This window comes from Sceloporus undulatus, chromosome 10, assembly GCF_019175285.1.
Source record: "Sceloporus undulatus isolate JIND9_A2432 ecotype Alabama chromosome 10, SceUnd_v1.1, whole genome shotgun sequence".
Classification (NCBI taxonomy): domain Eukaryota; kingdom Metazoa; phylum Chordata; class Lepidosauria; order Squamata; family Phrynosomatidae; genus Sceloporus; species Sceloporus undulatus.
The window spans coordinates 459,657-486,910 of NC_056531.1; the positions used below are offsets into that span (position 1 = coordinate 459,657).

At 48.8% G+C, this 27,254-nt stretch overlaps 1 protein-coding gene across 1 annotated transcript in view; it reads right to left on the reverse strand.

Moving 5' to 3' along the window:
• Positions 1-16,287, reverse strand: part of LOC121916377 (reticulon-4 receptor-like) — a 63,395-nt gene extending 47,108 nt beyond the window's left edge. Inside the window, exon 1 of the mRNA XM_042441363.1 lies at positions 15,739-16,287. Coding sequence (XP_042297297.1) covers positions 15,739-15,763 — 25 coding nt within the window. The 5' untranslated portion in view covers positions 15,764-16,287. The remainder of the gene's footprint in view (positions 1-15,738) is intronic.
• Between the last annotated feature and the right edge of the window lie 10,967 nt (positions 16,288-27,254).

Here is a 27,254-nt window from a genome sequence, read left to right on the forward strand (position 1 = left end):
CATGTCCCTCTTTGGCACCAGTGGAGCGTACCATCCATGTACTTATGCATAGGTTCCTCCCCACACACCAAAGGTAGGCTTTGAGGGGATTTTGTAGCACCAGACCCAACAGCAGCTGGTCTTGCCGATGGGTCCCTACATGCCCTTTGCGGATGGAGAGAGGGGAAAGGCAGCAAAGCTCTTCAAGCAAACAGGACAGGCTCTTCTGGGTCTAACCACAAACACAGGCCTAATGGAGATTTTACAAGGACACAAAATCAGGGAGCAATGAATTATTAAGTTGTAGTAGGCTGCATCCTCCACAGGGCTTTCCATTAAAGGGCGGGGAGAGGATGTCACTTGGACCAGAGCACATGGAGATTGTTCTGCCACAGTAGTCACACTGACAAACAGAAGGCTAAGGAGAAAGTATGGGAGAGATACAATTAGCACTTTAGTTTCAAAAAGAAAACCACGGAGAAAGCGTGGCCCAGGCTCAAAATAGCAACCAAGTCCATCAAGAGACATCAGACTGACCAGATGGTGAAAAACCATCAGCTGACACCCTGTTGTTGTCTTATGTATACACAGGCTCTCTTACACATATAAGTATACTTTTTTGGTCAATGAGTAACATCTGCATGCAACTGAAGGTTATAGAAGTGGACTTGTGCATATGTGGCACTGTTGCATGTCATTGCGCATTTCATGTCGTGCATTGCACTCTGGTTGCATGGTCATGGATACACATCGCACCTCAATGTGCAATGAACGTTTGGTTGCGCAGCATCACAATTCTGCAAGGGGTCTAACGCAACAGAGGCCTGAGTCCATGGATGTGAAGTTATGTTGCAGTTCTCTGCAGGATATCAGCCAACCATCCTGAAACAGCTGAATGGCCTTCACAAAACCATGGTCAGAATCCTGTTAGTGTTTTACATTTGGGAGTTCCCCATGTGGTACCATTGTACATGGTTGCACAGGTGCATTGCTCACTGCCATGCAGGGAGGTGCATGGGCCTTGACCATGCAGGTGGACATTCACATTGGGTTATGCATTTCATTGTGCCCCATTGCAATTCATTGATGAGGTGGAGTTGTGGAAATGTTGCATTGAGAGTATAGTTATGCTCTGTCACCTGGATGTAGGTTGTCAGTCTTGGTCTTCCCCATGCTCTGCCTTCTCCTGGACCAGCACTGCCAAGACTTCAAAAACAGACTCCAGGTTTTCTTCCTTCCCCAAAATCTGGACATGATTAGGACTCAGCCTCTCTGTGTGACACCTTCCGCCTTCAGACAGCGCACACGCTGGCCTGGTATAAGTGATGGGGGCAAGAGGCACCCTCTCCTCGCCATGCATCAGCTGGGCCTTGTCAGGGATGATGGATAGAGCCAGCCCCTAATAGGCCCTCTCCATATTTGTTTCCTCATTTGCAAGCAGTTCCTCTCCGTGGTTTCCCACAATCCATCATTTGTTGTGTGGCCAGGCGCTTGTAATTACAATTATTTATTCTCCCACTATTGTCAGAGAGATTAGTGGCAGATGCAGAGAGAGCATGAAAGAGGATGCAGCAGCTGAGGATCTGCTGGAGTGACCCACCCCTCCCAACCAACACTTTCAAGGTAATCCGAAGAGGATACCAAATGATTCAGGAAGACATCCCGCACCCAATACCGCATGCACCATTGTACTGAATTGAGCTTGATGACCATACATTCAAAGCAACATTATTTGGGAGTGAAGCAAACCCTACAGGTGCTCTTCTAATGAAAAATAGGGAATCCCCACTACACATGTCTACATAGGCCATTTAGACCAGTTGTCCTATGCCCTCATGTTGCCCTGTCCATACAACACAGGGCCCAAACCCTGATTTGACTGCAGACTGTCTTCACAGTGCGAGGCCAGTTCTGCATCGAAGCTGGGCTATCCGTGTCTTAAACCACATTTTAAAATTCACTGTTTGCTCCAGGAAATATCTGGAGCATTGCAGAGTGACATCACACAGCTGTCTATGCATGCATGCTATTGTGCCACCTGGTGCCACTGCCACTGGCACGAGTGGCACCCTCTGAGGTCTCAATGAGGTGCCCAGCCATGTGATCAATGCTGGGCACCTTATTTTTGACCTCAGAGGAAGTGACACATATCAGCGGTGGCACAATGGCATGAATGTGTAGACAGTGCTCCAGATTTTGCAGGACATGCATGTAGATAGCCACCCAGCATTGTTCCAGAGTCCCCAGGTAGTAGGTAGAATTGGAAGCAACTTTGGGGCTAGAATACTCCAGGGGCAGCACATGATACATTCACCTTAGGGTTGGCATGTCGGAAATGACTTGAAGGCACACAACAACAACAACAACAACAACAACAACAACAAGGATTATAGCACTCTGAAACCTTCTCATCCCAACTTCAATAGACCCACTGATTCACCTATTGACTAATGATGGGTAGAATTCAGAGACATAACCATATGTTAACCTGCCAACCTCATGAGTATGCTCTTAGCTAGTCTACTGCATCTTCTTTCTGGTTCTCAGCTTGCAGGAACCACGTTCTCTCCACCCATCATATGATCATCCACCCACCCTGGCTTTAGGCAACATCTTTCCTCCTGCCTTTGTCCCTCAACCCCATAGCTCAAACGGAACCTGGCACCTCATCACCAGACCCACGAGTTTTGCATTTCTATGGCTATTCATACATTCTGATTATAAGGGTCCTTCCTGGGCAACACTTCACTCTATGCATCTGAGGAAGGAGTCCAAGTCTAGGAAAGCTTATGCTACATCTTCTCTCACACAGTTAGTCTCAAAGGCTCTACAAGATGCCTTTGCACACTGTTGACTAGTGGCAATGGCAAATCCCCTCTGAAGAAACTTGCCAAGAAAACCCCATGATAGGTTCACTGTAGGTTTGCCATAAGTCAGAAACAACTTGCAGGCATACAATAACAAACAAATATATGGCATGCCTTCCCCAAGGAAGATCACCTGAAACAGATCTCTGTAGGAAAAAAATGCCCAGCAATATCGGAGTGTTTTCTAACTAGTCTTCCCTTTTACAGTACAGCTTTGATGGATTCTCTTGTTCTTGTGGCTCTTGCTTCTCTATCCTCACTCTTTAGTTTTTACTGTAATGTTTATTATCAGTTATACACCACTCTGGGAGTTTTAAACTGAAAAGCAGCTTAGAACTGATATATCACAGCATTCCAATCAGGGATGGCAAGATTCATCTGTTTCTTCTCCATGGCAGGCTTGTGAATCTGTTCATTCACAAGTCTGCTTTTCTTTTGTTACTACATCAATTGAGGGTGTAGTTTAATTTGTATTGCTTTTAAATATATATTTTTACATGTTTACCTGCAGTGTTGATCCTAAAACATGTACTCGAGTAAATGTGATCCAGGGAGCCAGCAGGGTGTAGTGGTTTGGGTGTTAGACTAGGACTCTGGAGACCAGGGTTCAAATCCCCACTTCTCTGCACTTCTAGCTGGTGTCTGGATGCGCACTGAGAGTGCGCCAATGTGCACAGGTGCCCACTGCACATCAGACCCCTGATGCAGAGGTCCAGAGGCTTCCTTGAGCAGGTGTGTATCCCATGCACAGCAAATGGCTGCCATGCGCAGAAACCACTCAGTGGTGGCCCCTTGACCGGGGAATGCTCTCCCTTGGGGAGACTCCTCTGTCAACTCCATCACTATCACTTCCGCATCGGCTGATACTCTTTCTCTTTTATCAGACCCTTAAATTCAGTCTGTTTTTATCTCAGCCGAGTTTGATGCAGCTCTGAGCAATGTTAAGGGGACTGGGTGGGGAGGGCCTTTGGCGTTGCTGCCTGTGCTGGTGCATTTTTAATATGTGCGCTTTGAAGATGCTTTATTGCATTCTTCAGTCTCATAAACCACCCAAGGGATTTTATCGAAGGGGAGGTTACTACAAAATCCGTCAAAGGAATCAAATCAAATCTATCCTGCCTGCCACTTGCAGCAGCTGAGACTGCGGTGGATTGTCATTCAGCAGTGTCCTAGTGCAAGAGTCAATCCCACAGAGACCATGCCAAGTCACACACAAAGTGTCCATGTAACAGTGTTGAACCTGAGCCAAGCCTTAATATCCCATGGCTGGGAGATGTCAAACAAGAATGCAGCTACAGAGTAAGCACAAATCCTGCAAGTGACATCTGCAGACTTTACATGCACATGCGCCCTGTTTTGATCAGGGTGCAATAATCTGGTCTCTTGCTGCTTATGTTATGCAACCTTTGCATTGAATGGCAATGTTGCTCACCTCAAGTCACAACTAGATCCACCACCAAAGGAGTCTTACTGCTAAAATCAGGAAGGGCAGGCACATGCACATACATCAGCTGAACATGCACACCCATATGTGCATGCACAACTCAGATACTATGACCCTGAACTGAATGTTGACATTCCAGATCAGACAACAGTGTCCAACTCCTTCTGTGGGTAAGACATGAGTAAGATGCCAACAGGATCCTGGCCATTGCTATGTGGCCTGCATCCTATTGTTCGGCCCAACCAGAGTCAAACCATGAATCAATGGGTGTTACCTATGCGTTGACTCAGCATGTCACAATTGAATCAATGAGATTAGTCTAGTTGGGATTAAGTAATGGGATTCAGGGAACCTATTCTTTATCCCAACTAGAGTAAACCCCCTGAATCAAAGGTAATCAATTACCTGTGTGTTGGTTTGTTGCTCAACATTGATTCAACAGGTCTGCTCTGGTTCGGATTAACCGATAGGGCTCAGACCATATAGATCCTTCCAGTTTTGAGTTTGGGACATTTCCAAGCTTGGGTTCTTCCCTGTCTTCCAAGAATCAAGAGGGAACTGTTGTTGTTTTTCCCATAAAGCCCAGCAAAGGTCTCAGCAGCTTTGGACACCCAATGGCTTCAGTGTGATAAACAGCACCAAGAAGAAAAGGGAAGGGGGTGGGAAGAAACCCAGCCACACAAACATTTATATTCAGTGGAAATAGACTTGTTGAATGGCAAATAAAGGTTGTGGAGTGATTCCCACCTGACGGGAATCCAGCCTAGTCTTGAAGAGAGGGGAGACGGTGACTGACGCGAGCCGATGGACTAATGCATTTCTTCCAAAGGGAAAGAGACAGATGGCCCTCTAGTGTAAAGAGCGGGATACGAATGGCTTGCATTGGCTTGGAAATGCGCTCTCGGTGCTGCAACAGCATGGAGACAGTTATGGAATGGCAAGCAGGGTGGCTCAACCTCTCCACCCAAAAAAGCCCAGCAAAGTCAGAACTTCCCTTGGCTAGGAGAGCACGCACCACATGGCTATTGCTTCCCCAGTGAAGATGAAGGGGGCAGGTTTGGAAGAACTCCCTTCTCGAAGGACAAGTGGGTCACACTCGCAGACCCAAATGCACCCCAGGAAGGAATGCGTGACCCTACGCAAAGGCTCCAAAGGTGACCTTGGTGGACATTTTAGATGGATAAGGAGGAAAGAAAAAATGGGAGAACTAGTTTTTTGGAACAGACCAAGGTCCGACAGAGGGCAGAATAGCCTTGGAAGGCTGGGATTTTGTTGGCTGCCAGCAAGGTGAGGCTCTTTCAACTTTAATCCTTTCCAAGTTGCAGGGCAGGAGAAAGTACCGTGAAGCTTTCTCAAGCTACCTGTTCTCCTCCACCTTCCAGACCCCAACTTTCAGCCACCGGCGTCCCCTCCTAACATGGCTATTGCTTCCCCAGTGAAGATGAAGGGGGCAGGTTTGGAAGAGCCAGCAACAAAAATGGAGCTTGGTGCTCTTCCATGTGCTCTTCTTTCGCTCTCCATCAGGGTCTCTAAGAGCTGTCTTGGGAGAGGACAAATGCAACTGAAAGGTTAGGTTTGGAAGGTGAGTGTGGGCAGATACCTTTCTTCAGCTTGATGGAACTTGATAGCAAAGACCTTAGAGACCAAGGTTCAAATCTCCACCTTTGGGCAAGTTACACACTCTCTGCCTTGGAGAAAGGCAATGCTGGCAAAGAAATCCCTAGGTAGTGGTTTCAGTATTGGACTAGGACTCCAGGAGACCACAGTTTGAATCTCTGCTCAGTCATGGAAATTCACAGGGTGACCTTGGGCAAGTCCCACTCTCTCAGCCTCAGAGGGAGACCATGGCAAGCCTCCTCTGAAGATATCTGGCCAAGAAATGACTGGAAGGCTCGCAATATATTCTCCAGTACACCGACATGGAAGCCACCAAACAGCGCTCCTGTAACTATTAATCTGGGTTGGTCCAAGAGGGAAAGAATCCCCTTTCTGTAGCTACGGTTATTGGGCGGAAGGGGGAGAAACAGAGGAAAAGGAATCGAGGAAGAATTATTTAACACCACTTGCAACTTAGTTGATATTTAGGGATGAAAGAACTTGAGATTTTAAAGAAGGCGACTATGAGAGAAAGCGAAACAGACCGATTTTCCCCATCCCACCTCATAATCCTTGCAAAAGCAGACACGTTCAGACTGATAGAACATGTCACTCGAGAAGCGTGCAAATTTTAACAGCCAGGCAAATCGGCTGTGACATTAATGCACTGGGCCCCATGTCAAGGGGCGTGTCTGCTCTGCCAAAAGCGCTGTGGTTCTGCCCATGAGGCTTCAACCTCTGATGGGAAATGTACCAATTTTCAATGCTCACCCCAGATCCAGCTTGCAAAAAAATAAAAAAAGTCATTTTGATGCATGTCAGTGCCTCAGACAAACCCATTGCTTTTGTTTGCTCTTTACCACTAAGTGCACAAATGCACTCCCAGCAGACCTGAACAGCTCCAGTAAGGAGGTTCCACCTTATGGCTCCATTGTTCTCTGCCCAAAGCACTATGTTCCCCAATGGCAAACTAAATGAGAGGATGGCATAACCCAAACCCTCTCTGAATCCTGGTCTGGATTCTCTTGATAGCCCCATATCAAGTAGATCCACTACAATGAGTTGTTGTCACTAGGGTTGTTGACACCCCAGTATGGTAACTCATACTGCCACCTCCAGGTTTGGTGCCACCAGGCCAATGGAAGAGGAAGACTTTGGTCTCCTTACTACAGATGGCTGGTGGACCAGGGCATCCAAAGGTACTGCCCAGTTGCATCACTAGTGGTGCTAGTCTAAAAGAATTTAGACAACTACCTCGCTGAGAAAGCCAACATCATGTGCAAGAACTCAAGAAAGTGCATGCATTGGTAATTTCATTCCAAGATGAATGTTAGTTTGCCTGCACAATGTGCCATTGCATGTAATCCATCAGATACATCCAAATGCTGAATACTATTGCATGGCTATAACCAAGCACTGTCAGATATCGAACACTAAGATCAAATATCACCAAATGTCAAATGCAAGAGTCAAACATTTGTTGCATGCCAGATACCTGAAAACTGAAAAAATAAATTGACTTCAAAATACACAAGGCAGAATATGGAGGGAGATAAATACTTTCAGCTCTACTTAGCATCTATAAAGTGCATTTCCAAGTGTTTAAAGTGCATGGCATGTATTTTTTCACTAATCCACCCAACAGCCCTATAAGATAAGCCAGTATTATATCTTGCTCTGACAACAGGGCTGCCTTAGGAAGCTTAGATAGGAAGCATGCATCCCCAACCCACCCCCGCAACTCTTTGTGGGAAACAAATGCAAAAACAACAACACAATGGCTCAGAACTCTGTCACAATCCAGACCTATAAATAACCCACATTGAAACTAAGGCAATGGGAGAAAACCTACAGAGAAAAGAGAGGAACTCTAGGCTAGGACAGTGGTGCGGCAGTTGCACAATACTGCCGTGTTAGCGATTTGGAACATTGCACTGCCAAATGTGTTTGTGCAATGTGCAGAATGCTAGCCATTTTTTCCTGCACAGAAAACCCCAAGTGTTTTTCTACACAGCAAAATCCTCCCAAACACTTCCAGTTGCTTGAATATGGGAAGAAAACTATGCAAAAACATTCCTTTTCTCCTTCAGTGAGGAGAAAATGACAGAAATGATTTCTCCTTGCATGCAAGGTGGAAATAGTTGAAGGTTTACAGTCCTAATACACACACAAAGTGCGTCACGTGTGCGACGACACCTCTGCAACCTCAGACCAAAATATCCAATCTTTCCCATGGAGAACTTCCACATGCTGAAGACACGAACAAGATTCCAGGCTCTGATATAATGGCAGGGTCTGGGAAGGTGAGGGTGACTAGAGTGCATTTCCCCCCAGGTACAAAATATGAACACTTTGAATGGCAAGAAAAATGCAGCATCTCCAAAGAAAAGCACAGGTCTCAAGTGTGACACACACAGTTGCAAATCTGCAGAAGTTGCTGCCTTGGGAGACTCACATGGTTGCATCCCTTTTGTTTTTCCATGCCAGGACAAGATGCTGAAGTTTAAAGATACTTTCGGCCTGGGAAGGGTCCACAGCTCAGAGACAAAGCACTTGTTTTGCATACCGAAGGTCCCAGGTTCAACGCCTGGCATCTCCAGGTAGGGTTGAGGAAGAATCTCTGCCCGAAATCCCAGAAAGCTGCTGTCAGTCAATGCAGATCCTGTGGAGTTTACTGAACCAGAGTTTCACTCAGTATGAGACAGCTTCCTGGGTAAGTATAATGGCTACAGACTTGGCTGGTTTTAGATTCTGCTGCAGGTCTTTCATGGAACGCCTTTGCTAATGTATTGAGAGTTGATGTGTGCTTTGCTGCGTGTTTTATGTAATTTGATCTGCCTTATAATAGACTTGAGTCAATAGAATGACAGCCTACTAAAGGTGCCTTGCCTACTGTTTTGCTGTCGCTGTTCCATACTATTGTTATTAATGTTACTCTGGTTCGCCACTTATCATTTCCTCATCCGACAGCTTGTCTACACAAGAGGGGAAAAACTGCACCCACCTCCCTCAAATCTGGTGTGAGAAAGCCACACAATGTACAGTCTTATCCCCAAATCTGGCGCAATAAAGCCACATGACATGTGGCCCTATACGCCTCCAACTTGGAGCATACCACCTTAACCTGGGTTTAAAAAATTGCACAGTTTTCTCTAGAGTTTCCAGGAAACTTCAGTGTTTCTTGTAGCATGAAGAATGGATTCTCTCTGGGTTTGGAGAGTGGATGGAGAGCCAGGATAGATCACTCCTGGCAGGTCCATCATTTATCCCAATGTCCAGGCCAGTACCCAGCCAGGAATGGTTAAAGAAAGGTCTTTCCCTCCCCAGCACCATTGCCATTGGCATATAGTTGTTTGTTCTGAGGTCAGAAATGAAATGCCCAGATCACAAAGGTGATGTGGAAGGGAAAACCTTCCTGTTCTGGGCTGAAAACTAGCTTGGGCATTGAGAGAAATGGTGGCACATGCCAGGCAGAGATCTGTCCTGGTTCTGCCATGGAGCTAATGGTGGAAAGGCAATGGTGGGGGATCAAAGCAACATCTGGATGCAGGGACACATGTAGAAATCCATCTGATGTCCCTGTGGAGAAATAGGTAATGGGATGGCTCTGGGGCATTACAGGTTGAGGAATCCCTTCAGACTTTTGCCTCTAGTGTAGACCATCCCATAGAGACTAAAGGTAAGTGGCTGGGGGTACATTGCACGACCGAACCCAGGCACCCAATATGCAACTGGAATTACAACCCAACATGTCGACACATCTGCAGGCACAACACACATCCATGTGCGACAGCGCCACCTGCACAACTCTGCTTCCCCAACCATGAACTGAATGCAAGTGTTTGGCAATGGACTCAAATGTACAACCGTATTTGTAGGAGAACGTGCGCATGGTTCCCAACCCCAATTAATTCTAACACTGCTAACTGCCACAGCACCCTTTCTCTTTTCCGGAAAGGGCAAATCTCTCCTTTGGGCTCCAGACAAACATCAAATATTTCAGTCTGATGGAGGCTCCTACCTGGAGTCACACTGGAGAATTTATGTGATCGGTAAATGTTAAAAACCTCTGTAGTTACCTGTATTTTAGCAGCGATTTCTCTCAAAGCCATTTTCCCACCCGGAATAAAACCACACACAATTCCTCATGCTCCAAAGCAGCAGGACAGCTGTTTGGGATAAAGTTCCTGTGCCCTGAATCCTCTCAAGTTGGTCCCAACTAGAATAGACCCATTGAACCAACAGTTAATGGGTAAGTCAACACTTGTGTAAATACTCCTGATTCTACAGGTCTATTTCAGTCGGGAGTAACAATAAGGTCCAGGTTCAAGAGTAGCTGCCCCCATCACGAGTGCTGGCTGCAGGTGATGAGATTTATAGTCTAGCACATCTGGAAGGCACCCGTTTGGGGAAAGGGTGACGTCAGACACGAGCGTTCTTTTTTCCAACGCTAAACTTGTTGACATCAACAACAGATGCGCGAAGCGTAATGCTCATAAAAAAGCAAATTTATACACGTGATTCAGAGATACAGCCCCCCACTCGGCATCGCTACCAAGCTGAAACTCCATACTGAGCCATAAACGTAGAAACATTTGTTCCAAATCAGGCGAAGTAAACAGAAGGCAAATTCAAATAGCTCCTACCCACAGAAAGCTTTTTTGAGAAAGAGAAAGTCTTCACCTTACAACAGAAAGCTCTCAAAGAAGAGATGAGGAAGGCAGGTCTCCCTCGGGATACCATTTTGATGCCTCAGCATAGCCATCGAGACAGTTCAAGAGAATGATGCCCAGGTATTGCTACATGCTTTGGTTTACTATATATACCTAGTGCAGCCAGTAGAGCTGGCTGACGATCAAGGCATGTCAGGGACTTACTGGGTCGTACTTAAAGCTACAAGCACAAGGCAGGAGTAGTAAAGTCCCTCCACACGTGACTCGAAAGCATATTCCCCCTCACCATTCTCTTCTCCTTTTGTGTCGTGTAGGGAACCGTCTAGTATCCCTCTGTTTAAACCGCATCGGATTCCCAGATGATTGGGCGTATATAAGAAGTCCTATTACTATTATTATTATTATTATATTTTGCTACAAACCCAGGGGCTTCTACTCAAGGCACAATGCCCTGGAAACCTCAAATGGGACAATACAGAGATTTAGCGTGGGGTACAGTTGCTGCACTGCAGGCATACAACTTAGTTACTCTTCATTCCCACTTTGCAAAGGTTCTTGGGAGTTGGAGTTCTTCAATAAGGTGGGAAGGAGGAAATCTATTGATATGGGACGGAACTAGTGGTGCCCAGTGGTTTCCATGCCAGGGAAGCAAAGATTCCAATAGGGATTGGGTGAAAAACTTGGGTGAATCTATCCATGGTTCTGAACCCTCTAAGCCAAACAGAGTCAGCACCTTGAGCAGCATCCATAATGTGCAAGCTACGACTCTAACCAGATTCACCATTCCACCTATATAGGAGTCACCAGCCATCACTGGTCAGAATCCAATCACCCCTTCCAACAAGATTAGATAGGCCCCTTGAATCAATGGGATTCATAAAAGCATCAATGTGCCATCCGGCAGTCAATCCAATGAATCTATTCTGCTTGGGAGGAGCTGTTGGATTTGCACCATGGTTTTTAAGGTTGGCTTTCAACATAGTGTTCAATTTCTTTTTGTTTTTTTAAAAGGTTTGGATGCATTGGCTGAGATCCTATATCGAGGAGACACAACGCAACTTTTCAGAATTACACAACGGTTCACGACGCCACCTCATTGCACAGCCAATGAGCATGTAAATTTGAGCTGATGAGCATGCATTCTTCTGCCAGGTGGATGTGCGCCTAGGTAAAATGTGCAACACTTGGGAAGGTGCAGTCCAGTCCAATGGTACCACATGCAGAGCACCACCATTCTGCACCTGACAGAAATGTCTAAGCAGGTGCATAAGGGAACTTGCGAGCGCATAAGAGACCAACCGGATTCCAACCCCTGTTTGCTAGCGTTGATTAGAACAGACCCACTGAATCAAGGGCAATTAGGCACATATTGACTTATTGAGTGCCCATTGATTTGGTGGGCCTCAGTGTAGTTGGCACTGACAACAGGATTGCGGTCTGTGCCTCTTTTAATCCTTTCCCCCACCTCGGTTGACTTTGTGAGGGTCCTGTCCACCTAAATTGCAGCGGAGGCCTGACTGAATGTTTAACAGGGAGCCCTTTCTCATCTGGAAAGGAAGTGGAGAGAGACCACTCCTTCAAATATCTTGGTTGCACTGAATGGCAGCTACACCTGATGAATTCTGCATGAGATAAATGCATTTGGAGAGCTGGCTCTGTGTGCATTAATTCTGCACCAAAGAAAGCCAGATTCTGTGGCCCATTAAATTAAGTGCGCATACGCACACATGCCTGGTTTGTTTGCCTTTTGGGGGGGGGGTTCTTATTTTGTATCTTCTCATCTGCAATGCTCACAACTTTGCATCAGTTATTTCATTCATCGAAAGAAGGCAATGAGATTTCCCCAAGTACGGATCAACTCTAAGCGTGCATTTGCTACCGTGAGGGCAAGAAACTTAGGTGAAGCTGTAGACTAATATTTTTGAGATTGCCAGAAAGAGGTATTCAGAACTCAAAGCCACATTCTAGGTTCTGCTCTCAGGCTGCTGTGCAACTGAACTGTGCACACAGCCATATTTGGGTTAGAGCTTCAGCGATTCTCTCCAACCCACCCCCGACCAGTATTTGCATACCTAGCCAACACAGGAAGATAAAACAGAGAAGGCTGGAGGGGTAATGAATTCCGACTGCATGAGAGAACTCTTCATCTCAACTTTGGGACTCCCTACCCTCGCCAGCTAACCATCATTATGTGCATCCCTCCCTTGTGGCTTCTCATCACAGTCGGAAAACGTGTTTGATGGTTTGATTATCCCCGACTCTTTGGGGTTTGGGGATGATCCTTTTTATCTGCTAGCCCTGTTTTTAATCTACCGTCTTCATTTCTAGGATGGATGGAGCTGCCTGATTGCCGTGGAAAAGTAAGAGGTACCTGCAATAATCAATCAGTCCATCTTTTGCGGCTTTGATTGCCATTGCTCTCGTCTCTCTGCTTTTTAAGGGACCTTGCCTTTGGATCAAAGAAACCAGGAAACAAGGGCTGCCAAAATATTAAACAGCTCCTCCTAACCACATGCTCACACACACAACACACACAAGCAGCCGGTTCTCTGGGTGATCGATGGGGCTGGAGCACACCCCTCCATAGTTCTGCAGCCCCAGTTCATAAGGAGGCGAATGCAAACTGTTGCCACCAGTAGGCACAAGCAAGTTGGCGAGGCTACGGTTTCCAATAGCTCCCGGACCTCAGGATCCGTCTCCCGCCTCCCGGATCCACGCATGGGATTGTCCGATGTGGAAGCTTCCATAAAGGGAGAACCCATAATGGGCTTTGGCTGGCAAATGGGGATGTAACCCCTAGATTAGTCTAGCTCTGCCACCTTTCCCGCATTCTGTTCTGCATTAACATCATAAACCAAGAGATGGCACAAAGTCCATTTAAATGATCGCTGTTAGCCAAGGAGATTCAGGCAGGAAGGAATAGTTACTAGGTTTCAATCTAGCTCTGCCAGCACCTATGTTCCCCGGTCCTAGCAAACCCAATGTTGTCCAGTAGTCTTGCACCAGAACACCTAGCCCTGGATCCCATGGAGATTGGCGGCTGCAATGCCAGTCCTTGCCAGGCTCTCTCCAAGGTGACGGACCCAACTCATGGGTAGAGGGACAGCGTCATTAAAGCTGGAGCCAAAATTTGCCCACCGCACCAACCTCAGAGCCATGACTGACCAGACTGGGTCTGCTAGACCAGAGCTCTCTAGCGCTGGAGGCTGCCTCTTGCAATAGTACCCAAACTCTGGAGCTGGACAGCTCGCTGTGCTCATTGGAACTCCCTGAGCATGGCACACCGCTCGTCCTAACCGAACAACACCTTTACCTTTGCAAGGCAACACAACAGCATAGAGTTCTCGTCCCAAAGCCAACAGTCTTCTGCATGGATTGCACCTTTCCTGGGCAGAAGGGAAGCCATTCCTAAGCTACGCCACCTGCATCCCTTTGCAACCCATTCCCTCCGCCTTCCTCCTTGAAGCCTCCAGGAGCCGACAGGAGGACCACAGGGACTGGAACCATGCTTGGGACCAGCCCTTGCCGGCTACATCTCCAGCTCCCTTCTTCCTCATCCCTTCCCATCCGACTCCAGCTTGGCAGCTCCTTCCAGCTGCAGTTCCACCTGAAAAGAGCCTGGTGGGGAGTCGCTGGGTTGATCTCTTCTCTTCCCCACTCCAAGCAAATCCATCCTCTTCCTCCCAGCCAAGAAGAGCCTTCATATCTGGAGCCTCCAAAGAACGCAAGGGATCCCATGCCCAATGGAAGACCTGGGCAGCCAGTCCAACCTTCCCCCAAACAACCATCAGCGGCAGAGTTCTTCTGCCAACAGCCTCAGAGCAAAGCCTTGCCTTGGCTTCCAACTCCTCGACTGAATCCCATTGGCCTGGCAAGGAAATGTCAGAGGAGGCTTTCGCAGAGTCGCTGGGGAAACTTTGGCCAACTTTGCAGAGCTTGCAGCACCTTTTGTTGCTGCTTTAGGGGGCTGATGGGCAATATTTGGATTTAAGGATGGGTGCCCCCCAGGGCTTTCCGAACAGGTGCCCCTGCCACACCTGCCCAGAGCAATCGCTTTCTCTGGCAGTGCCACCACCTCTCCACTTTGGAGGTTAGAAAAGGGCCCATTCCATCCTCTCAGGTCCATCCCAAGTTGAGTGCATTTGGGGGGGGAACCCCGGCCCCCCCGGCTCCCCTTCCCTCAGACCCTCTTTAAAACCCAGGACCAAGTGGGCAGAGAGAAGGGGCAGGGGCAAAAGGGCGCCCCATTTTCTCCTTCCTCCTTGGCCATGGGGACAGGAACCCTCAGGAGAAGGCAACAAGGTGGGTCCCGCTCAGAAGGCAGGAGAGGGAGAAGAGGACCCCCCCCTCTTGCTAACTGCTGCCCCCCCCAATCCAAGCGGGAGAGGAGCCGCTCTAGCCATTGGGCTGGAGCGCTTGGGGTCCCCTAGTGATGCTTTTGGGGGGCTGGAAGAGGTGCTGAGGGGATCCCCCTGGATTTCAAGCCGGAGGAAAGAAGGGGGCGCTCTTCTCCTTCTCCCCTGGAAACCTGGAGAGATGGAGGGAAGCAAGGCTGCCCCAGCTCCCCTCTTTCTGCCCCAAAGGAGGGCCCCAGAGGCCCGGGGGGGGGGCTCCTGGCCAAGGGGACCCTTGGGGCTGAGAGGGGGCCCTTCTTCCGGAGGGGGTGTAAAGGGGGTGTAAGGGAGGTGTGAGTGTGTAAGGGCCAGAAGGAGGAAGAGGAGGACGAGGAGGAGGCAAAGCCAAGGTCAGGGCTCCCTCTGCTCCCCAGCCCTTCCTTCCTTCCTTCCTTCCTTCCTTCCCAGTTCCTCCATACTGCCCCCCAACCTCTGCCCCCCAAAAGGGGGTCTCCCCTCCTCTCCCTCCCTCCCCCCTTGAGCCCCAATTTTGGACCAACGAAAGAGATCACCCCCCATAATATACCCAGACACACACAGCTGCCCTCCCCGACTCCCCACCAGTCCCCCCTTTCCCAGACGGGGCCCCCCCCCCAACACACTCCAGCAGGGCCTCGGGGGGGGGGGTGCTTGCGATCCCCCAATGGGCTCCGATCCTCGGGAGGGAGGCGAGGAAGCTCCGGGCTGGGGCTGCTGGGGCCGGGAGGCCAGGGACCCCCTTCCCCAGCAGCCCTCCAGCTCCATCCCTCCTCTCTCCCTCCTTCCTCGGGGGCTGGGTGCCTTACCTTCTTCCAGGATCACCCTCTTCATTTTAGGGGCTCGGGGAAGGCGCGCCTCGGGGCCCACGGAGCAGCACGACGGCGGCGGCAGAGACGGAGACCAAGAGGCGGCGGCGGCGGCAGGAGGAGGAGGCGGGGGCAGGAGCCGGAGCCGGGAGCCAGGGCGGGCGGCGCCTCCTCATGCACCGGGCTCGGCGCTCCCTCGGACCCAGCAGCAGCAGCAGCAGCAGGAGGAGGAGGAGGAGGAGGCTCGGGCTCCGGAGGGGCGCATCGGGCGAGGAGCCCCGCCGGGAGAGGCGCTGCAAGCCCCGGCCCCGGCCCCCGTCCAGCACCGCAGCAGCCAGCCAGCCAGTCAGCCGCCCTCCGCTCCCCTGCAGGGCTTTTGCCTTCCTCCTTGCCTTCCCTTCTTCTTTCCTTCTTTCCTTCCTTTCCTCTTTTTCCCCAAGAGCCAAGGGAGAGCCCCGATCCGGAGGGCGGGCGCGGGAGCCTGGGCTGCAGGGAGCCGGGAGCCGGAGGCAGGCAGGCTTTATGGGATCAGCTGGTGCGGCGCCGCGCGAGGAGCCACCGGCCCACGAGGAGGAGGGGGAGGGGGGGAGGGGGAGGGGCGGGGCCCGGCCCTAGCCACGCCCCCCGGCGCGAAAGGGGCCCCGCCCAACTCTCTGGACCCCGCCCCCAGAAGGCAAGAGCCCCCCTCTCTATTCCTGCCGGGCAGAAGAAGGGGGTCAGACTGGATGGCCCTTGGGTACCCCTGCCAACTCCTGCAGGGCACAAGAAGGCCATTGGGACTGCAGGTCCCTTGGGGGCCCCTTCCAACAAATCAAGAACAGACCAATCCACTTCGATTTCTCTCCCACCCACTCCGATGAGGAGCCAGGTGGCTTACAGTCAAAATGCTAAGGTTCTCTGTATTCCTGCATGGCAAAAGGGGGGTCAGACTGGATGGCCCTTGGGGTCCCTTCCAACGCTGAGCCTACGGTTCTCTCTCTCTCTCTCTCTCTCACACACACACACTTTTCCATTGCGTGCTGAATGGCGGCTGTGTGGCCTCTAATCCATATTAGCGCTTGTGACTCCCAAACCCCAAGCTCGAAGTAGAACTTAATCTAGATTAATCCATTCTAAACTCTGCTCTGTCTTTTCCCATGCCAGGGCACTCCCAGCCACCCAATGCCAGCACCTTCCTCACCTACAAGGAGCCCTGGCAGGGGACGGCTGCATTGGTGGAGCCACGTTGCATGGTCCCCGGCGTAAACTCTGTCCGGGTTCCAGCTCCTTGCCATGGAGAGCTTTTTCTGCTCCTCTGAATAAACAAACCAACAATGATACAGATTTTAAAAAGGCCCTGAGAAGCTGATTCCTTTTTGACCCTCTTTGTCTCACTTGATGGCCACAATCCCATACAGGCCAGAATAGACTAGTAGTTCTGCGTGTGGAACTACACTACGCCTGGTCACCTATCCGTCCATCCAGCCCCAGGCCTACCATTCCATTGCTGCAGGCCCTCCAGCTCTCATGGAGTCTCCACGCATGACGTAACCTTTGCATCTCACTACAGGCACATAGCCAGGTGCTACCACTTGTTGCGAGCCCCCTCCCCTGTCCCATTGGGTTCTCCACGCATGATACAGTCATTTTGCATCTGGCTACGGGCACATAGCCAGGTGCTGCCATTGAGTTGCTGCATCCTCTGTCCCGTATCCCATGGAGGTCTCCACACGTGATACAATCATTTTGCATCTGGCTACAGGCACATAGCCAAGTGCTGTCATTGAGTTGCTGCAGCCCCCCCTTCCATGTCCCATGGAGGTCTCCACACACAATACAATCATTTGGCATGTGGCTACGGGTGCATAGTTAGGTGCTGCCATTGAGTTAATGTAGTCCCATGGATGTCTCCACACACAATACAATTGTTTTGCATCTGGCTACGGGCACATAGCCAGGTGCTGCCATTGAGTTAATGTGGTCCCATGGAGGTCTCCACGCACGATACAATCATTTTGCATCTGGCTATGGTTTCCCCACCACTCCCACCAGGCACAGAACAGCTGTGGGAGAAGGGGGCTGGATCGACTCTATAGGACTTCCAGCACACTAGGGTAAATGACGCATCCATTTCAGAAGACCACCTCAAGCAGGATTTGGAAGATGTGGAACACCGTCCCCATTGCTCGTTGCCCGGTGACACCCGGTCAACTGACACGCATTGCACATTGTTGCTATTCCACACAGGGGTTGCATGGTGCTGGCGCTGAGTAGCCTCCGCATGCGCATATTGACACAGAAGGGACGCTGGGCTGCTGCCATTGCATGTTGATTCACTCCGTCCTCTTTCCCTAAGTGGGACCTGACTCAATCAATATTTTCTGTACATCGCTGCCAACAGCAGAGATGGATTTGCTGCCTTTTGTACCCCAGTGTTCCAGAACATAACCCGAAGGGTCTCCGTTTCAATTTAATGCTTGTCCAAGTGTCTTGCTTCCTTTATTCATGCTAGATTATTCATTTAGTCATACATGTGTATAATTGGTCTCGGTGGCAGCTGGTGACTTCCGTGTCAGGCATGCGGTGAATCAGTTTGGGGGGTTTGATCCCAGACTTTTCAAGGCTGTCTGAGCCCTCACCCCAAAATAGTTGCGGAGCCATACAAAGCTGCTTTAAAATCTCTGGCTTAGGATGAATCCACACTGCAGAAACATGTGGGTCGCTCTAGAATGTGGGTTTTTGACCTTAATGGTAAAACCAGGAGAGAAGATCATTGGCGAGGTGGCTTACATGTTCGGCAAAAGCCGGTCGGGATATGGCACATTGCAGCATTCGGTTGAATTCCATTGAGCTCAGTTGCAGCTTGGAAGCGAGCCAGTTTCTCTGATCTCTGGAAGACACCTTGCTTTGGTGGCATAATTATATGTTCATCTCTCCTTAATTCTTAATTACAGTGTGACACATTCTGTTCCCTTCGAATCCGGTGTTCTGATGGAAGGTTTTCTCTCCCTCTTGTAGTAAGCTGCTCTCTTTAACCCTTGGATAGGGCTGTGATGGAGGAACATCCCAGAGAGAGAAACAGAGAGAGGGAGGGAGGTGAAGCTGGAACTCTTTGCTCTGATTTCCTGATTCTCCTCCATTACACACCTTCCTATTTCTAGCCTGAACTAAAGTAGACCTATCAAACCATTGGCATTAAGTATAACTCTACAACTGTTTCCATGGGTCCCCTCTTGGTAGGAGTAACCGACAGGTCTCAAGCTCCCATCACTGTTACACTCATGGCGTTGCATTTGCTACTACTATTCCTCTACATCCCACCCGTTCTTCCTCCTCCTTTCCTGATGTGTTTTCCTAACCCACCCAAGCATGCATTTACACACACACACACACACACACACACACACACATCTAAATTTAGCTGACAAGTTCCTCTGGGAAGGGATCTGTCTTTTGCTTCTGGGCAAGGTGTCTAGTACAGTGCTAGTGCCAGAGACATAATAGATAATGGTTTCAAAAAACAGATCCCATTCTAACCTGGAATTCTCTACAAATAAATAGCTGAAAATAACCACCATCCAGATACTAGTAGCCAAGATTTCCTCTGATGAATCCAAGGTGGGAAAAGTTGGGTGTCTCTGTCCAGATGGGAATAAAACTGGGAAACTAAAAAGGGGGTCCGTTCTCTCCAAATCATTTCTGCATGCGATCCATCAGGAAGGTAATTACCTTCCAGAGATTAGTTTGGTTAGGACTTGTTTTTGAGAAACCCAGGCCACCTCGGACTAAATGCAAGATTCCTAAGTGAGCACAAACTGACTGTTCAGTCATTTGTTTTAGAACCTTTCGATGTAAAACTGATTCATTGAAAGTTGTTTGGGTCCTTTTTTGCCCCGTTTGATGACGAAGACAACATTTGCCCTCCTCCAACCAGCTAGGACCTCTCCTGTCCTCCAAGAAGTTCCAAAGATGGTTGTCACCAACTCTGAGACTACATCGGCAAGTTCATTTAGTATTCTTGGATGCAGGCCTGGAGGCTGCATGTTAACATGATCCTGGCTGTGGCGCACCCATATTTTCCAAAGAAGCAATGCTCATAGTTGTAGCCAGCCTGGCACAGGGCACATGACAAGATAGATTGCAAGGGGAAGAAAGAGAAAGCAAGTCTCCATCCAGAGGACTGAGTGCGGTGAGGAGGAAGGAGAAAGGGGATGATAGGCAGCTCAGCCCTGATCCTCAGGAATGCTTGGAAGTGCTAATGGAATTTGGAGATGCAGGCGGGGATGATGGAAAGGGGGCTGCTCTGCTCAGAGGCTCAGCCAATGGCATCCCAGCCCCACTGGAAACATGCAGCAAAAAACAGCTTTGGAAGGCGAACAGATTTTTGGGTGGGGAGGTGAAAAGATAACATGGACCTAGAAATAGAAGAAAGCAGTGGGCGGGATGACAACTCCTGGCTGTGCTCAAAGGAAAGGACAGGACAGGTTTGGGGAAAGGGAAGGGTCTTGACCTGGGAATGCAGGGAACGAATAACACAGAGCCCAACCTGCAAAGACCACGAGCAACACAACAATCCAGAAAGAGCAGCTGCTAGGGAAAAAAAACTGCTTTGTGTGCTCTGTATGCAGCCATGAACAAAATAAAACTCTAATGGTTAGAGAACGGGTGTGTGTTTCTAGGCAATTCTAGGCAGCGCGCAGGATGTGTCTGAGTCTACAAAGGAGGGAGATGAAAGACGGAGAGAAGGGACCAAACTGGGCGATGAATGAAGTCTCAGTGACAAGTCAGGATGTTCGGGAAATGTGCGGACCGGATGCTGCGAGGAGGCCGGTCTTTGGTCTCTGCGCTTCAAAATGGCTCTGCGGTTTTTATAGCCGACGACGGTCAGAAATGGTGGGTCCATCCCAGGCTGTTTGGCGTTCAACAAGCCATGCTGGCTGGAGGATGCGCAGAGCTCTGGTCCAAATCAAAAGAAACTTTCCCAAAAGGAGATTGAAATCCTGTTGGTGGCCTCTCTCTCTCTCTGTTGGTTTTTTTAGGAAGGGTTTTTTTTTAACCCCCACCCCTAGTTTAGACAATGAATCAACCATAGTTTCCACTCAAAGACCAAATAGGTTTTGTAATACCCAGACAGGGGCTGATGGCTAATGTTGCCACAGCGGGGCTTAAAATATTCAGAATGGAACAATTCTTGGCTGCCTTGAACAAATTTTTCACTCCGACTCCCCCATTCCCCCGCCTCCCCCATCCATATTGCACTTTCTCTTTCCCCTTGTATCAATATTTGCTTTGGATGTGACACGTGTTTAATTATTCCACCATAAGCAGCTTTGTTATGGATGGTAACAATTATATAGCGGAGTGACCTTTGCAAAGAGCTTCCACTTGTTCGCATGTGTGGGCGGGCATGCATAGAGGCGCACACATGCGCCCGATGACTTGGAGCCAAAGAGAAATAAACTCATTCATACTTCACTTTGCCAGACAGGTATCAATTGATTTTGCAAATGTTGTTTCAGCTCTTGTGCCTGTTGGCTCAGCAGAGCGAGGAGGAATCGAGGCAAAGATTTCAAGCAGGTGCCACTCATTGCCATTCCAGAAAGATCATCTGCCACATCCCATCCTCTTTCTCTAGCACTGTAGCTTACATCAATCCCCTAATATCTTGTAAAACAACAACAACAACAACAACCACAACTTCACATATGGACTGGAATCCTGGTGGTGACACATTCAGCCATGAGCATCACTGGACTGTGGGCTTCAAGAACTTTCCTGACATCGAATTTGGCCAATATGATGAAAGAGGCTCCTCACCCTTCCACCAGAGGCTTATAAAAACCACGCATCATGTTGGAACAGTAGCTATAGAGACCTTCACATATACACACAGACATGCACACCTCCTACTTCAAAACAGATTGAAACATATTGAAACATATCTGTTTCCTGCTTGGCAATGGATGAAATAGATTGGCAAGAGTTCCTGGACAGACAAAAGAAACAAAACAAATGTACTGCTCCACGCAACACATACTCTTTGCAATGTACGGCGATACAGTGATCACTGGTTTAGAAGATATAACTGGGGTGGATTGCATATGTGTATGGCGAAGGATAGATTTACCAGCATCTTTGAATCAAGATGGAACCACCACACTGGAAGGTGTCCCTATGGCATCCAGACTGGAGGACTGGGACTCGGATTATAATCTTGACTTAAAATGGATTTCTCTTCTGCTCATATTGCTGGCAGGAGCACTGGCAGCTGGTGGCTCCCAAGTCAGTGGGACAGCAAATCCATGTCACGTTTTGGCCAGAGTTCTCCAGAGCACTTAACATGAGAACCACCAACCATCAGCCCTCACCAGCATAAGAAAAAGTGAGGGATGTTGGCAGAAGCAGTCCAATGCAACTGGAGGGCTGCTTGAATCTCACTCCTGGTCTAAATTTTATCCATTTGGCTGCAATGCCTCCTGACAATGGCATCCTTGATAATACCCATGCCTTGCGGGGAAGGATGGATTCTGTATCCATGACTGGCATCCTGTTAGTCAGTCCCCACTAGAGGACTATGTATTCCCATTCCTGATATCTAATGTAAGGAGAGGTGACTAAGTAACTTCTCTTGGTTGAGCAAAGGAGGTCTGGTGATCAGGACACAAGGAGGATGACATTTCCAACGTCGATCAGTGAACAAGGGTGCAATGAGGAATTGTGATAGAGATCCGGCTTCTGCTGGTCACAGGCTCACTTGCTGGTGGGAAGAGGCTGGAAACATCGTTCTTCTGACACCCCGCTTGCCAGCCAATGGACGTCCTTTGTCCAATTCAGTGGATGGTTCTGATGACGGACCAGGGGCTGCTGACTGTGACTATATCGGATTCGTGACTACACAGTAGTGACAGATCCCTAAGTCTAGGTTACAGTATCTGTCACTTTAGTCCTGAATGCCATTCTTCATCTTGGGATGGGACACAAATCTCCTTTTGTTTCCTTCTCTTTCCAAGAGATGCTAATCAGTCCTGCAAAGATGTCTGGAGGAGGTGCGGAGGTGTCATTAGCCTTGCAGATTACAGAGCTTGTTAGCAAACACCTTGGATCTCGCTTTGTGCTGCTCTAATAAGAAAACGCTCCTTCTCACAAGGGAAACCTCCTCCCTGGTTTATGTCTCATTCCCGGGCGATGGCAATCAATATATCCTGATACACTGGGAGCCTGACAGAGAGGAGGATATTGAAGCAACCGGGCTGTTTGCTCAGCCCCATCGAGAACACTGCCATCGAAGCCCGAGGAAGGCCCAGGGCCTGGATTTCGCCAGGGATAAAGTGGTCTCCGTTGCTAACCCCCCACTTGCCAATACAGCCTGTATTTCAGGTTATTACCATCACCGTAAAAGAGTTTTATGGAGCAATGCATGTCAGCAAGCCATCAATAGCTCCCCGGTCTGAAGCCAAGGTGGTTTCATAGACCTGATTGTGTCCGTTTGAGATCCCAGGGGGCCTTTTGACAACCCATTTTTGCAACCCATTTTGGAGGGTGGGAAGGAGGGGGATTTCTGCAAAGGCGTGCTCATTTTCAACCGGGTGGAGGGCTTGGCTTTTTTGTTTGTCTTGCAGACAGATGAGGACAAATATCGACGAGAGACAAGGGTCACAATGAAAAAACAAAAAACAAGAAAGTAGCTGAAGAAAGAAGAAAGAAGCAGACATATTTCCTCCCCTCTAAAGAAATACTCTAAGAGCATCTTCCCAGGAAAATGTCCAGGGTCCTTGAGTGATGCTTCCTTTCAGATGCAGTAAAACAGTAGGGGAAAGGGATTTTAAAAAGCAGTTGGCCTACCTCATCATCAATTTCAGGGCTTAGGGAAGTTACTTTTTTGGACGACAACTCCCAGAATTCCCCAGCCACTCTGGCTAAAGGTCACTGGCATGGGAGAACCTTGGAACATGACTTCCGAAAGGTCCCTTCCTCAAGCATTAGTCAATGTGTAGGTACCGCCGTCTCCTCCGTTGGACACCAATGCCATGGGAATTCCCTCTCACACTTTGAAAAACTTCTCCAGATTTCTTCACCCAAAGGTCATGGGAAGAAACAGACTTTGCAATTGTCATTTTAGTCTGACAATAGTTGCCCAAGGATTTGGGGCTGCAGAGTCGCTGGGGGAATTGAGAAGGTCTGTGGGATATCTTGAGGTCCACAAAACATCTTTAGGAGCTGCCTTCAGCCTGGGAGATGCTATCTTTCTGCTCATGCTCTGGCTCAAGCTTCTGTTTCCAGGTGTGTCCATCCAAATGTTTTGATGAAGCCAATAAGGCGAGTAGAGAGCCTGGGGGTCAATCACTCTCAGGATCCAATGGGGGCCATGCTGCCGGGGGGATTTGGGAAGCTGGAATCCAAAGAACCCCAAATTTTTCCAGATCTTGTGAAAAGTGACAACAACCAGTCCCTTGAAGCTGGTGTATCAACTCATGGCGATAAGAGGAGCGAAACAGAGAAAGCCATTATTGAGCGTATCTACTCTACATAACTACAGCCATTTCCTGTAATGGCCATGCCTCCATTGTCCTATGGAACGCTGGGATTTGTAGCTGAGTGGGGTGCTTAGAATCTCCTGCTGGTCAGCTCTAGTGCCTCTTCTGAATTACAGCTATACAGTTCTAGTGTGGGAACATTCCTAGTTTGAAAAGCTCCAGACGTAGGATAAAGCGAGACTGAGAAACGCAGGTGGGTGTATGCCATTTAAGCAGGTGAAATATCTCCACTCCAGCCAGACCGGCTGCCATTCATCTTCATTCCCACAATTAACTGGGATGTCACTTCTAATCCACCAGTGCTTGTAGTCCAGGTGTCAAAGTCCTCAGAGACTTGTTGGTGACACTCCAGGAATCAAGTCATGGAGATTTATTCTATTCACAAAGCAGCCATTCAGTTGGAGCAATTTGCAACTGATCTTTTGCATCCAGTCTTCCCACCATTTTTCCAGGAGCAGGGTTGGAATTTGGAGGAGACGCGGGGGAACTCATATGGGCCTAGCCCATATAGTGATGATTGGAGCTAGCTGTGAAGCTAAATCCAGTTATTCATCCCAGCTAGTGCATTGAAACAAATCAACTTATATTAAAAATACTTGTCAAGAACTTCTACACCGTCTATATTTCATAACTTTATGAATATTTAGACACTTTGCAGAAAAACAATGGAATTCTATGCATGGATTGCAAAGATGAAGAACCAGGCACTGGCAAGAAAGATCCACTGTGCACTGGACACTTTGGATGCACCTATTGTACTCTGTATTTCCTAGCTGATATCTTGGTGAACTTTGAGGCGTGCCTCAATGCCCATTGGTGCCCACTGCACATCAGTCACTCCACTGGCTACCATTGTGCAATGGATGTCTAACAAGATGGAGGGCGAAACAGAAGCCAGTCCAGTAGTTATTATAACAAGTCAGCGGTCCAGGTACCAGAAGCCAGCAAGGAGTAAATAAAGGGATGCACTCTATTTTCGCTCAGGGCTACATTTATATATTTCAAACACAAAACCCTCACACACTGAAAATGGTTATCAGAGCCAAGAGCAAATACAAGTTTCACTCTGGCCCTTGGACAAGAAGTCCCATCATGTGCCCAGAACATGTCCCGCACATGCCCAAGTGCGTCTGGCTCCCCGTAGGGAGCCCTAGCCCAGTTCTGAAGTGCAGCTTTTCGCTAACCTGCTGCTTCTTCTCCGGTCGCTGGCGGGCATCCCAAGCTGGCAACTCAGCTTGGCACATCCCTGCCAGGAAGCGCCCGACGAGTCATCTGTACTTGTTAGAACAGTGCCGAGGAGAGACTTTTTAATGGCACCTTCCAGGGGAGTGGAGTAATGAATATATTACCCCAGATGCCAGTTTTATTTCCAGTAGTTAACTGAGCCAGGAGTGAATTATACCCGCCAAATATCATTCAAAAGCCATAAAATTGCAGGAAATAACCTTTGTGTTGGAGGCTAATTGAACTAATATTAATTGAAACGGGCTTGCGATGGGAGGACCCTCCCCTTTGCAACAGCACTTTGGGGACCTGGGCAACCCAGAAGGAAACAGTTAACTGGCGGAGGTGAGAGGTTACAGGAGGAGGAGGAGGAAGATAAACTTTTCCCTGGGTTCCAGCCCAGAGCTAACAGGAATAGCTGCAATTCTCTATCATGGTCCATGTTGTGTCAATTTGCACATACCTAGCTATGTAGCACAGGAGCTATGGGACCTTCCTGGTGAGCTGCAAAGAGGCATATCAGGGCACATCAAGAGTATCCCAATGCACATCAGGCTCGACCAATGCTGGTGTTGTGATGCGAATCAGGCGCCATCAATGTGCATCACACTCCCCAGCTGGTGTTCTTGTGTGCATCAGGTTTTACCAATGCACATCAGCACTCTACAACACGGGTGCCACTAAGGGGGTGCGGGGGGTGCAGACGACACCAGGTGACACCATCGCTGCCCAAACATCTACTTTTTAGCAGAAATGGGCTGCAGCAACTTAGAATCAAAAGCCCACTGACCTTCACTGGATGACCCAGCCGGGGAAAAGGGAGGGCCAATCTAAAACTGAACTGTCTCTTGGCTTATTGTATTCTTTTCATATTTCCCAGGGGCCTCTGCCAAAGCGGCTAACAAGTGGCGCACGAATGAATCCATTCCCCTTTCATCTTTCACTCTCTCTGTCTTTTTCCCTCCTCCGCTTGCTGTTAATATAGATTTCTGCTGAATCCCCTTAGTCAGCTTTCTGCAAGGTGTGTCTCGCTTATTCTCTCCTTTTGCATTCTTTCCTTTCCATTTTTTCTCACTCTTTCTTTGTCGCTCCTCCCCAGCGTTCTTCACTCTCCTCTCTGGATGTTGGTGCCCACTGTTCTTATGGCAGAACTATTGCATGCCCAGCCGAGGGATCTTTCCAAAGGAAGCCAGTCACGCCCCAGCGTGGGAATGGAGAGCTATAAGCCAGAGTGCCTTAGGCCTTGGTCTACTCTTGAACTCCAACCTTCCTTACCAGGTGTATGCATACATTGGTGGAGAAGTAACCATTGCACACCATCGCCAGGAGCAAGGAAGTACCCAGACGCCCAGGACGAAGTGGTTGATCTGCTCCTGAGTCCTTTGACACATGGCTCCTCCACAGTTTATTCTGCAAGGTGCGAGACTGTAAAAAAAATCTTCATCTGGCCTTTGCAAGAAGCTGGGACTAAAGTGTGTGCCTTTGCTTTAATAGAGTTCTGGTGTTGTGGGATGAGATCAGCCAGGAGCTGTGCTGGTGAATAAATAAGCCCCGGAGACTAATAGAAAAATAAATTTAAGGAAGAGACAAGAATCCTTTGGGTAGCATCCAGCCCCATAACCAAGGGGCATGGTTGCGTACTTACTTTTCTCAGCGCCATGCAAGGAGGTCACTTGTCTGCCCACCTTCCCCACTGTACTAAGACCCAGGAAAGGTCTGGCTCCTAGCACATAAGGGTGAAGGCCCTCCATGGAAGGTGAGGGTCTCTTTCCACCTTGC